The 13,687-nt window shown below is 47.0% G+C and overlaps 1 protein-coding gene across 1 annotated transcript in view; it reads right to left on the bottom strand.

Annotated features, from left to right (window-relative positions):
• Nucleotides 1-13,687, bottom strand: part of csmd2 (CUB and Sushi multiple domains 2) — a 189,818-nt gene that overhangs the window by 118,422 nt on the left and 57,709 nt on the right. Inside the window, exon 5 of the mRNA XM_076149883.1 lies at nucleotides 11,598-11,805. Within this exon, the coding sequence (XP_076005998.1) occupies nucleotides 11,598-11,805 (208 nt within the window). The remainder of the gene's footprint in view (nucleotides 1-11,597; nucleotides 11,806-13,687) is intronic.

Raw genomic sequence — 13,687 nt, 5'->3', positions numbered from 1 at the left:
GGGGAGGGGTCAGGGGTCAAAGGGGAGGGGCCAGGCTGCGGGGTCGAGTTATTAAAAACAGCTCAGGGAGAGAGGAAAAGGAGCTTCGGGTCTAAATTAAGGCTCTTCAGGCTAGAGTTGTGGTTAATTAGAAAGTTGGGAAAAGAGCAAGAAGAGCAAAAAGATAAGAGGCAGTTTGGATCACAGTTAATAAATGTTAAAATGTTTATATCTTAAGTTTAGCAGGTATATTGTTTGGAGTAGACATATAAATACAGAGTTAAATAAGTGTGTTAAGTAAAGTAAGAAACAACTGCAGCTTTTCAGTGTCACGTGATCTCTAAAACAACCTACATGCACACACACACACCAGACAGCAGAACCTCCACCTGCTCCCTGTGAGCCTCCTCCCCGCCAGCCCCCCCCCGTGATCCATATCATCCATCCAAACAGCACGCTAATTAGCCGCGGTCAGACAAATCCACACCGTTGTTTGCCGTCGGAGCGGCCTCAGCTCAGACTGTAATCCGCCTGTTATCGCGCTATTGGGAAGGATAGCCAAGCTAATAACGCCACGATATCCAGCAACACTGATCTGCGGCTGATAGAGCCGGACGCAAATTCCGTCGGCGTGAGCCCCAGACCAAACTAATCCCCGTTTTAATTATTTCTGCACCGCCCCCGCCCCCCTCATCCCGCCACGCCGAGGCCGCCTCATCATCCCGTCTAATGAAAAACAGAGGTGCAGAGCTGAGTGTGCAGGCAGACACACAAGGTGACAGACACGTGACTCTGTGTACAGTGTTTGCTCCGTACGACCCGTTTCACCTCAGAAGACCTGACGACAGCCTGACAAGCACCGGAATGAAAGCACGAGCAAAACCCTGATGGCCGACTCGTTACCAAGTTTGACCTCGAATAACTCGACTCAAACCAAACTAGGACGGACACTTTCCTCTCCATCCTCCACCGCAGCGTCCGTGACATCCGCCATATCGCACACTTGAGGATGGAACAGAGCGGCGTATGAGTGTGAGAGACTTTTCGTTGGGTGTGTGTTCTCCTCTGTCTTATTTGGTCTGTGCTGAGAGCAGGATGAAGGAAGATTGCGGCACCGTGGGATCGATGCGACACTGATATCTCTCCCAAAAAAAAAATACCGAGCAAAAAACCCTTACTCACAGAGGTGTGTGTGTGTGTGTGTGTGTGTGTGTGTGTGTGTGTGTGTGTGTGTGTGTATGTAATGGATCTGGAGCCTTTTGAGTGACGGCATCCTCACCTGATTTCCATTCATAAGAGCATATCTGGCCACTTTCTCTCTCTCTCTCTTCCTCTCCCTCCCTCTCCCTCTCTCTCTCTCTCTCTCTCTCTCTCTCTCTCTCTCTCTCTCTCTCGGCCTATAAAGCAGCCGTCCAAACTAGCCCCAAACCCCTGTTTTAAATCATGGCAGGCGACTTCAGTTCTGCCGCCCTGACAGTGAAGTTAAGACTTTTTTACGGCGAGCGCCGACATTGCCTGTCACCCTTTGTCTCCCTGCGTTTATTGATGCGGTGGCGTTTTTTTGTTTTAATGGAGCCGCGCAACCGTGCGAGCCTTTAATTGCCGGTCAAGGCACGTTCGCCGCAGTTCATAAAGGATCTCCTGTAAATATATTCCGCTTGGCCTGGCGTCACCTCATACAAAGGAGACAGCCTCTGATGAATGGGGAGGGGGAGGGGCACTGCACCGTCACACACAAGCAGGTGAGAAGCCAACACACACACACACACACACACCTGTCCTCCTTCCTTTCTTCCCTGAGAAGACGAAGATATACGGCGCCTCAAACTTCTTCATCCACCTCCCCTTTTTTTAAGTGACACTGTATCAACAATCCCGGCCACACACACACACACACGCTCACTCACATACCCACTCTGTGAGTCACTGTGTGCTCAACAGAATGACTCAGTTCTCCCTGATGTCCAGAATGACTCAGCCATTAAGAGCGACATGTCAGGAGATGCGCATGAGACCCGATGACGCCTCACTGCTTAAGTGTCTATCTGACGTCTCATATTCAGCCTCAAAATCTTTCTTTGCTCCATTCAGGTTGAGATCAAATCACCCTTTTTTCCCTCATTTCAGGGTTTTTTGTAAGAGCAAATAATACTGCCAGCGAACACACCGCCCGGCTGTTTGTTGGAGTGTTTTTGACGTGGAATTCCTCAAAGTGGCCTCATTTGTGATTGAAAAGCAAGATGATCTAAAATGGCTTAGAAAATCACTTGTCAAGATGGCTAATTTCCTGTTTCTCTGTTTGGTTTTAGCTTTTTGAGTTTTACACATAAATGAAGCTCTTAACTTTGAAGCGAAGCACCGGCTGATGTTTTAAGCTCCATAAGGACATCGACAGACGGAATAGTCGACTACAAGGATGGATTTGGGAGGTTTTCATCACGTTCGTACACGGCGTCCTCCGCCGCGATGCATTATGGGCCAGCAGACTTTCCTACGTTCCTTCTTCTTCTCTGTTCCCTGCCCCTCCTCTACCCTTTGCTCTATCTCGGCTAATTGCTGCCATTGATTAATCGAGCGGTGCGACGCGGCTTGCAGACCCGTGAATCCAAGAGCGTTGCCCTCAATCACATCCTGATAGAAAAATCGAGGGAGGACGAGGTTAAAGGTACGAAAATCTACCAGGAAACGGTTTTGTTGATGGAGCGAGACACTCGGCCATTCCCATTCGTACGGTGCGTGCGCCGCTTTGAACCGCGTTTGCTTTTGAACCGCCAAGCTGAAGTAACCTGCAGCGATCGACCCGCAAACTGAATTAGAAGGCGGCTGAACTGAATGACTTTCAATGATGAAGCGGTCGTGAAAGACTTTGTAACCACCCGGAGAAGAGATGTTTAAGATAAAAGAGAGGAAGGTGAGAGAGATCGGCTGAGCCACGAGCCTGAACGTTTACATCTCTTGCCTTGGACTTGCTTCCTGCGCTAAGGAAACAACAAGCTATTAAAGTTTGAGGTTTCTCCACTCTGGCTTGCTGACTTCCTACGACTTTTCGACTTTTTATTAAATAAGTATTAAACCCATATATTTGAAAAATACAAAAAAATAACCCTGCAAGCACATAAAGCATCCTTCACTGAGGGACTTTATGTGCTTAACTCATTTCCCACCGAAATGCCAGATAAAAGCTTATGAGGTCAGGTAACAGAAATGATTGAGGACGTGGACGTTACTTCAGTGTCCCTGTCTCCCTGTGGAACACGATGGAGCTGATGAAACGACAGGACGACCAGACGTCTCTCTGCGGTTTGACCTTTCGGGCTAGGTTTGGTCCAGTTAAAGCCACAGAGCTCGGTGCTCAATAACCAGACTGGAGGGACACACGAGTCATCAGGTCCCGGTGATCCAGTCCACTACCTTTGACCTCCAAGTGTTCTACCGTCTTGCTCGGACGGTTTCGCTCAAAGGTTCCGCGCCCTCGAAGGAGCCGCTTTATGTGCTGGAGCCGCCTGGGGAGAAAACGCTGGACCTGCCGCTAGCACAGATAAGGACGCAATGAAATGAACAACAAATGGACGTCAAATCAGGTCTAATCAAAAAAAAGAGAAAACCTTGAAAGCCTGCACAGATGAGACAGAGTTGGACCGATTTGAGAAGAGATCTCTCTCTCTCTCTCTCTCTCTCTCTCTTCTTTCCGTCCTCTCCGATTCAGCCTGAGGAATGTGACAGAGGGAGTAACAAAGTGTGGAGCGCCTGGGCCGAGCCAATCTGCGGCGCGGCGCCAGGTGTTGCAGATAATGTTCGGTCGGAGCACTTCTTCTTGGCGGGTGGCGAAAAAAGTTCATCGCAAACTGCTGGTGTTTTTGATCGATGGCGCGTCGCAGATTGAGTCCTCCACCGTGAGCTGCCGTTAATAAATCCCGGCTCAGACAAACAAACTTTGAGGGCCCACGGTGGAGAGGCGGGCAAAGGCGCTTATTGATCCGCTAGCGAGGCGCCGGCTGATAAGGCAAAGGTTTGGACACAGTGAGGAATGGAAACAGAAATCCAGAGAGACGAAGGAACAGACCTGGGGACATTCGTTGGATAAGTTGACTTTACAGACAAGGATGGCGTTCAAACTTCGTTTCTAGCAGGAAGCATTCTTAAAGCATCTCAAGACCACGCTTTTAGAAACAAAGGCATATTCGGAAAGTCTGCTATACCGATTAAGAGCTTCGGGAAGCCTGAGACTCCTGTATAGAGAGCAGAACAGTGGGTGGGAGAAGGTAGAGCGACAGACACAAGTGGAGATAGACACATAGAGGATAAATATATATATATATTATAAATATATATATATATGTATTATATATATATATATAAAAATATATATATATATATATAACCCCCTCACAGCAGGTTCAGGAGGCTGTTTTATTGTCTTATACGTTATCCTGACACGCATCAGGACTTCATTTCCAACCCTCACATCAGCCGTGACACGTTTCCACTTCCAGCCGATGTTTATCTCTGCAGGGGCTCTCTCTCTCTCTCTCTCTCTCTCGCTCACTCTCTTTTCACACTGAGGGTGCAGCTGTAGGTATGCTGAGTGACGGGTCGCACCGACACCATCTGACGGGATCTTCAGCTTTCATACGTGTGCGTCGGGAAAGCGCTCAGTCGCACGTTAAAAATAATCAGGACAAACTTAGCTGCAGCCCGACGCATTCCTCAGTTTACTTCTGAAGATGATTCGCATGCGGGCCTTATTGTGAGCGGCGCCACTTACACTCAATGACTGCAGAATACTTAATGAAAGACTTCAGACTTTCATTAGACAATCAGCTCGAGCTATCCACTCAGATGCTTTATGATACCAGCACGGCCGAGAGAGAGAGAGGGAGAGAGAGAGGGAGAGAAAGCGAGAGAGAGACGGGGAGAGAAACAGAGTCAGACCCTCCTCGACGTGACCAGACTGGAGATGTTGCACTGAATTACCAGCAAAGCTCCAAGACGAAAAGCTCCTTTTGCTCCGCCGGTTCAGAGAAACAGGCCACGACAAAGAAATTGGACAGGAAAATGTATTTGCCGTCCGTAGAGAGCCTGGATGCCCACTCAAGCGCCACACGCATACATTTAAACACACACTCGATGCACGGTTGCCCCTGCCAACCCCGCATTCCTACGCATTCAAATGCTGAAACTAACCGCCTCAGTGTTTGAACTCGCAATGAATTATCCTTTCATGGAGATCGTAAGTAGGCAATTACTTGTTCCTGCACTGCCAGGCACACAATGATGGGAGGATGTGTTGTAAAAGCACTCGCTCACGTTCTCAGTTTGATTGTTTTATTGCAGGAATTGCTAAAAAAGGAACACACAGGACTGGCAGCCTACAACTCGGAATGATGGATTGTTCCTGTCAAGTTCTGGTGGTGGAGAGTTCAGGATGAAGAACACCCAAGTCACCCCGAGATGAACACCAGCTGACACACGTGGGCGCCCACATGTATGCACTCATGCCTACTTCCACACACGCACACACACACACACAGACACACACACACACACACACACACACACACACACACACACACACACAGATGTGTAAACGGATCTCCTCAGTAAATCAAAGCTGGACTCTCCCGGGCCTATGAGGCGAAGAATTTCACTGATTTCTTTGAAAACACAAACAAACTTCAACTGAAGCTTTTATCTCCACAGCAATGCTCATGTTGCGGCTGCGATTCCCATCGGAAACAAAAGAAAACAGCGTTTAGGAGAAAAAAAAGGTGTTCCGAAGGCTATCGGGTGAGTCAGCCAAACAGCTAATCAATACGTATCCAGTGTTGTGTACTCTTCTCTAACCGCTCCCCCCATCGCCCCCACCTGCCTGCACTCACTTCCTCCACATGATGGGAGCAGCCGGCGCCTACAGTCTGAGCACCATAGGGTTCATCCTCACATTCTCTGGCTGTCAGCGCCCACGGGGTCGATAGAAAAACTCTCACTGGAAATTAAGTTTGCAGGAAGTTAGGAGGATGTAAAAACTGTAAAAATGAGTGAGTTCGGGGAGAGTTTCTGAAAAAAAACTGTTTGATTGCTGAAAAGTGATACATCGGGGTGGGTAAGGATGTGGATCAGGATTAGAGTGGAACCAAATTTCTTAAAATGTATTTTCAGGCCATAGACAACCATTCAGACTGCTAGTCATGTAGTGACACCAGGTGACCACTGGATGGTAGCAGAGAGTTCAGTCTGCTTCCTGTTGATATCACCTTGAAGATTTCATTCAAGTAACTATCGGGAGCTTTTCAACTTCAACCAGTCTGAGTGTAAAGTCGACTATAGACTGTAAAGCAGGACTGGAGTCTTATTATGTTGACAAAGAGAGAAATAATTGGCCTTAGTGGAGGTTTGCTTTCTCTGAGTGCTCACTTCTTCTGTCCACTTACAGTATCTCAAGGCTTTGAGCGTCTCAATGGATGGAAATGCATCAAGGTGCTTAAGCAGAACGACTGCGCGGGAAAAAAAATTACAAGTGTTATAACTGAGTTACATTCAATGGCGGGGGGGAACGAGCATCAAGCAATTGGCGAGCAGCGGGCTTACTTACATGGTGACATGGGTGAAAAATCAATTCAAACAGCGTAATGGCAGAGTGATGTGTTCCCATGACAACACGTGATGCCATCCCGAGAGAGATCCCGGTCGCCATTGTACAACCACAGCACGTCAAAATTCACAAATCAGCTTCACGTCTGCTCGTCAGGACGGCTGCAGCACCGGAATGTAAATAAGTGACGCAGGTGTATAGAGTGAGATGAGATATACACACACACACACACACACACACACAACCAGCAGAACAGGGAGCGTTGCAAACTCGACCTGCTCTGCTTCCTCTGCCCCCGTCTCTCCTCTGATAGGACGGCTACACCTGTCAATCAGGCGTCAATCAAAAGACAATCCCGGCCTTGGTGGCTTTATTGTTTATATGTATATAAACGATATGTGTTTAATTATTTGTTACTAGTGGAAATAAACAAACTCAACAGATGTTGCAGTTACTGATTGTATTCTGTATGATTGACATTTACTCTCACTCTGGAACGGCTGATGAGAAAACTGAAGGAATACATCTTGAGGCAGGATTTGATATTATATTCCAACATATAAACAACAGAACATGTCTACATTTTCTGCCGTTCAGCTCTGGCCTGTGCGATACATCTGCCTTCTTCTGTCTCACATTAACGAGAAGAGATGTGAAGCAGTGAAGGGTGAAATAACATGTTGTATGGGAACGGAGAGAACTTCCCTGCACGCCGATATCTCCACTCCAAGCTTTGATCCTGTACGGGTAAATGCCATCGCCGCCGCGTGAAACAGAGAAACTGTGTAGGACGTGCACTTTAAACCTAACCTCGACTTATATATGTCTGCACAAATTTGTCTGATTAAATCACGGACCTTTCCAATTAAATGGAGAGGGAGACGCACAGGGTGAGGGGGAGGGAGAGAGAGAGAGAGAGAGAGAGAGAGAGAGAGAGAGAGGATACGTTTCATCATAACCATCCCAATGTTCTACCTGACCTCTCTAATTGGCCACCAGTTGAGAAGTCGTAATCCTTCTCCTCCTGCCAGTTTCTCCATTTCTCTCCTCTCACACCTCGACCCTGCCATCATGTAATTTGTCCGTCCTGGTCTCCGTGCTGCCATCGCAGATACGAGCAGAAGAGTGGCGATTGCCTTTAGGTTTTGCAACGAGCCGCTGAAGTCCCGACTGAACTGCAGATGAAAGTGAAGCGGGCGCTGAAACACTGAAAATGGAACGGGTCATCATGCCGTTGTCGCCCGCTGCCTGCAAGGTGCACCATCATCGTCATGTCTGTCTGTCTGTCTGTCTGTCTGTCTGTCTGTCTGTATGACTGTCTGTATGTATGTATGTATGTATGTATGGTTATATGGTTGTCTGTCTGCATTATATAACCATTTGCTCTTCCTTTTCGATCATTGTCTTCCTCCTCTCTCTCTGCGGCCACCATGCGCGACCGCCTACACGAAAATCAAAGTCTGCGGACAAGACCCGGAGAAGGCGAAGTCCTCACTTTCAGCATCACTTACACTCAACCTTCTCTTGACGCAGCTTCGCTTTGACGAGTGAAACACATGCTTGACACCACTTCCTTCCCGAGGACGCTGCCGCCGCGCTCAAAGGCGACTCATTTATTCTTTCTGAAACGACCTCCTCTGCCAACAGCTTTGCTCTCGCTCTGTCCTTCTGTTTGTGTGTGTGTGTGTGTGTCTGTGTGCGAGTGTGTGTGCCCGCGTTTTAAGTTTTAAATAGCTATGCTGGTCCTACATCTCTTCCCCTCCTGCCCGTTGCCTGTGGCTTTAACTTCAAAGTCCTCCTCTGGCTCCTCGTGTTTGCCAGAACTGCAGAAGAAGAAGTTCACACCTGTTTTCCTCCCCCACGTCCCCCCCGATACTACGTGTTGAAGCAGAAAATGACAGCGACATCACAGACATATGCAAGCGTGGTGGGATGTGCGAATGCTGATGTGTGTGTCCACTCTGTGCGCGAATGTGGGCGAAACAACGTGCGGTGTGGGCAGGCAATGGTAATCAAGCCCACTAATTACTTCCTGAGCTGAGAGAGTTGTCAGCGAGGAGGAGGAGGAGGAGGAGCTGCCACAGATGGTAAGAGACCCACACTGATGCCAGCGTATCCTACCTCTTCATCATTAGAGCGGTGCGTGTGTGTGAGTGAGTGCGAGACTGAGTAATTGAGAGAGTGAGCGAGCGAGTCTGCGTGACTGATATTGAATGTTCGGCGCTAACGGAAAAACATGGAGCCGGGGAAAAGCTATGAGCTTGCACTTGTCATCTAATTTGTTATCTTATTATTAATTATTTTCTTTGATCCATTTCAAAACCTATTATTGTTGCTAAGCGTGGAACTTGTGGGTAAAAACTTTGGTGGTGGGACACTTTGTCAGGCGTCACTGTTCATCTATTGTTTTGTAATTGCGAAACAATTCCAAATAGTTGGTGAATTGCTCGGATGCACCTAAACTTTGGAGTCAATTCTCTAAACGTAAGCAACCCTCTGTCAGGGACCTTAAATTAACCCTTAGATGCACGAGTGACTGGACCCTACACTCTTCCAGAAGTGGGTCAAAAATGACCCATATTAGAATCAATGTGTTTTTATGCCATTTTTGTCAATTTGGTTAAGAATAATCACTTGTATAATATTTAGTATTGTATTTAGGACCACACAAGAATGATACATGTTTCTTTTTCACTTTTTAACATTTTTGAAAAAGAAACTTACCCAGAACAGCAATAGAAAAATGTGAACATCCATTGTGTGTGTGTGTGTGTGTCTGTGTGTGTGTCTGTGTGTGTGTGTGTGTGTGTGTGTGTGTTTGTGTGTATGTATGTGTGTAACTGTCCAGTCATTGACAGTTCCTCTCTCTTTTCCCTGTTTTGTCTTCTTGTCTAATCACTGTATGCAGTTCAGACAAACTACCTGTTTCTGGCTGTGATCATTGAACACAGGTACATTGCATTTCCCACACCTATTGTTGACTTTGCGATCTTTGTTACTTGGGCAGATCTGACACCTCTTTCTCTTTGGTTGGCCCTGTCTGCTTCTTTCCTGTGGCTGGGTTGTGGCTATTTTCATCCACTACTTTGTCGTGGTGCATCGTGCTCAGGAGCACAACAGCTTTTCCTTTCTTTCTGACATAGCTGACCATGGTAAGGCTGTCGTTGAATCCAAACTCTGTGCTATGAACCTCCCTGGACTTGGAAGGCTTCATCAGAGGAGGGATGTCTGGCTTGTTCTGACGTAGAGTCCCCACAATAGTGAGATCCTTCTCCAAGAGATGCTGCGCAAGAGGCACACTGGTGAAAAAGTTATCCATGGTGATGTTGCGACCTGTGTTTCTAAATCTACTACACAACTGCTGGACAATGTTTTCCCCCAGATTCTTCTGAACTTCTTCCCCTGGTTGTCTCCCCGTGTAAACTATACCATCTATTGCATAGGGAATGCGTGCATCACAAACCCAGAAGATCTTTAGGCCGTACTTGGCGGGCTTGCTTGGCATGTACTGTAGAAATATATTATATTATATATATTATATGAAGATAATACTTACACGTATCAGCTCTTGCTGTGTAAAATAATCTTCCTGAGGGGTGACACTTCTGATATAGTCTGTGTGGTCCACAGTTAATGTATTCCTGACAGCCACAGGTGATAAGAATCAAAGGTTCCCATTGGATTCCATAGAAAATGCATGCGGGTCATTTTTGACCCACTTATGGAAGCTTGGGGTACTAATACAAAAACTACAATTTCTTAAAATGTATAAAAGGTAAGTTAAAAATGTAAATGGCATTATATCAAAAACATGTTTTTTGAGGAATACCTGGAAAATGAAATGATAACAATTTTTCATTACGAAGATATTTCAAGAAAACAACCTCCCCGGGTCATTTTTGACCCACTTATGCATCTAAGGGTTAAGGATTGTAGAGATTCTTCATTTTGTCTGATATTGACCAAAAGAGCACAAACACAATGCAGGCAACTGCTTCTATTATGGAGCAGCTGCTGCACGCTTTAAAGACGCTACAACAGGAAAGAAGGCAGTGGAGCTCACGAGTGTCTTTTCACAGGTCATCTATTTTACCTTTTTCTGACGATGTTGGAACTGGGAATCAGAGAGCATCAGTGCTTTGAATTGATTAAAGATCAATATGTATATATATGATACACAAATGATCTGGAATAATCATTTCTCTCTCTCTTTCTCGCTCTCTGTTTTTCTCTCTTGCTCTCTCTGATGAAAACACATTCTCTCTGTCTCTTTCTGCAAACACTACAGAAATGTTTCTTGATGATAAATCTGCTTATTTCAGGACTCTAGCAACTTTTGCTTCACAGATCTACTTCGCCGTCGGGTGAGTCTGTATTTGTTTTATTGCTTTTATACAAATAAGTGTAGAAAAAAACATTGCGGTGCCACGAGGCTCTTCCTCATTTGGGACGAGCCTCCTCCTTTGCGCCCGTGAGTCCCGCACCCACAAGAACAGCAGAAGAAGCAAAAAAAAAATCCACTTACTCTGTTTTTATAATTAATTTAGGAATAATACGTTTAGGTATGCAGGGGATTTACAGATAGACTTGCTGGCTTTAGCTAAAAAGGGAACCACTCAAAACTTCTCAATGTCTTTGGGGTATGCAGTACAAATTCATTAAAATATGTAAACTGACAAAGAAGTGTTCCGACTTCACCCTGTGAAAACAAAAGTATCTCTCTAAAAATAATGTGCATCTTTGAGAAATGCAGTCTTGATGGGTTTTGCTGAAGATAAAGTGACTCATAGGAATGAATGAATAACTGATCAAACCAATCGCAACAACAGGAGCAACAAACAAGATTAAAATCCCAAGTATCATTCTAGTGAATCAATCCTATTTTCATCCTCTACTCCTTGGATGCCTCAGATCCAGACACAGGGTCCCTGAACTGGGCCGGACTACTCCTAGTTCCTCGGAGATACCTTTGGGACATCATTTCACCTGCCGAGCCCCGTACCCGCTTCAGTTTCTGGCTACTCACCACTGTGACGAGCCGTCGGTGCCGCTGACCTCCAGCAGGTCGTAGTTGTCCTCCAACTGGAAGTCGGAGAAAACCAGGGCGATGGTGTCTCCGGGCTCGGCCAGCACGGTCCAGGTGCAGTCGGCGTTGTTGCTGTATTCGCCGGGGTAGTTGGGGGTCGTGATCACGCCGCTCTGGCCCCGCAGTGTCCCCCCGCACCCGTCATCCGCTGCAAAGGATCATAGGAGGGAGAGGAAGAGTTGACAAACATGGTCACCAACCTGTTGTGACGAAGACAAATAATGCAATAACGCCTCAACAGATGGAGGTTCTGATTAAACGCAGTGACTTTGAAATCAACTCCTGGTAGAGAAAACTAATAATGAAGGTACCAACAACAGAGATGATACGGACTATTCGGCACAGAAAAGACCTCCAAACTCCAGGAATGCTTCTATTTTCCTCATATTTATGTCTTAATCTTGTGCCAGTGTGCAGGCATCCACTTTCCCTCCGTCGGCCTGCGACACAGCGGCCGTAGGGCATGAAAATGCCCCGTGGTGATGTTACACTCAGCGGGGATCAGAGTTGAAGACGCATGATGCAACCTAATGAAACGTAGGGGGGGAGTGATTAAATACTAATTAATTCAGAGTCGTGTTAATCAAAGCAACTCTTCTCTCCTAATTATTGCTTTAAAGAGACCATTAAATAATAAAGCCTGCGTTTAATGTGATGCCATGATAATTCCCAAGCTGAGTTTGTGATGTGTTCATTATCTGCTCTGCAATCGTCGCTTGATTTGCGGATACAGATTTGCGACTTCAAAACGCGGTAAGTGTTGAAATCACTCAGACGTGTGTCAGAGCAATGTGAGGTACATTAGTGGGCAGCTCTGTGTGTAGATTCCAAAATAGAAGGGGAGGAGAGGAGAGTCGCCGGGGCTCTGTCCATCATCCATCCCACCCGTCGCCACGGCAACCCCCGCCCCCCTCCCCCCTCCCCAGCGGAAAACCTGCGAGGCATGAATTCGGATTGGGAGGGGGAACCACGACGCGGGGCGAGGGGGGCAAGACGAAGGGATGAAAGGGATGACAGGTGACAAGTGAGGGAGGGCGGGCGCGGCGGGCGAGAGAGAGAGAGAGAGAAGAGGAGAGAGATGGCGAGAGGGGTGACGGGTGATGGCTGCAGAGGGAGTGACGGCGGGCAGGAAGCAGACAGAGGAAAAGATGAGGGAGGGCATTGATATTCTACGCCAGACTGTTTCTTCACAGTTGAAGGGAAGTCTCAACCTCCAAACTCTTCCCCTTCACCTTGACTCTCTCTCTCCCTCTCTCTCTAACCCCCCCCCCCTTCCCCTCCCTCTGTGGCCGCTGCTGGCCAGCAAAGTGCTCTTACAATGCAAATCTAAAAATGGCTATACAATGTCCTATATGAGTCTGCAAAGTCCCCGTCGTGTCGATACACAGAGGTGCGCACAAAACTTTTCCTCTGCACTGGAGCGCTGTTGTCAGTTTGCTCCCCGACTCCCGATCGGCTCTTATTTTCGGGCTGTCACTTCGGATGTCATGGTTTGCTTTAAAACGCAGACAGTCGCTTCAATTTCTCTCGGCAGCCGAGATAAGAAGAACCGTATGGGCAATGTGTGCGTCTACACCACACACACACACACACACACACACACAGAGGGAGACACAGAGCCACACGCAACAAGAGAAAGAGCAAATACTATTTTGGGTTTTAATGGGCAAATGAAATGTGACCTGCCGTTAGGAACAGATTAACTCTCTACTTGGCAGAATGGAGCATATGCACACATGTAAATGATGAATGAGACACCAGAGAGGTTTCTATTGACTTGCGTTTGCCACAATTTGAGTTGAAAAACGTGTAATAGAAACACTCCAATAATGCAAAAACAGTTTGAACGCTGCGCTGGCTGGAGGTGGATTCTGTGGCGAGTCCATGAAGAAGTACTTCGTCAAACTGTAACGGAAAGAGACGATGTGCTGAGCCGGCATCTGATGGAGGGAGCATCCTGGACGCCTGCCTGCCTGAGGGAGAAGTTTCAGCTCGTCCAACTGGGGGGAGACATAACCCAGAATGCTTTG

The sequence above is a fragment of the Genypterus blacodes genome, unplaced genomic scaffold (genome assembly GCF_046128005.1).
Source record: "Genypterus blacodes isolate CSIRO-AG114 ecotype Tasmania unplaced genomic scaffold, CSIRO-AGI_Gbla_v1 ptg000048l_1, whole genome shotgun sequence".
Taxonomy (NCBI): Eukaryota; Metazoa; Chordata; class Actinopteri; order Ophidiiformes; family Ophidiidae; genus Genypterus; species Genypterus blacodes.
This window is presented reverse-complemented; position numbering and strand designations above follow the sequence as displayed.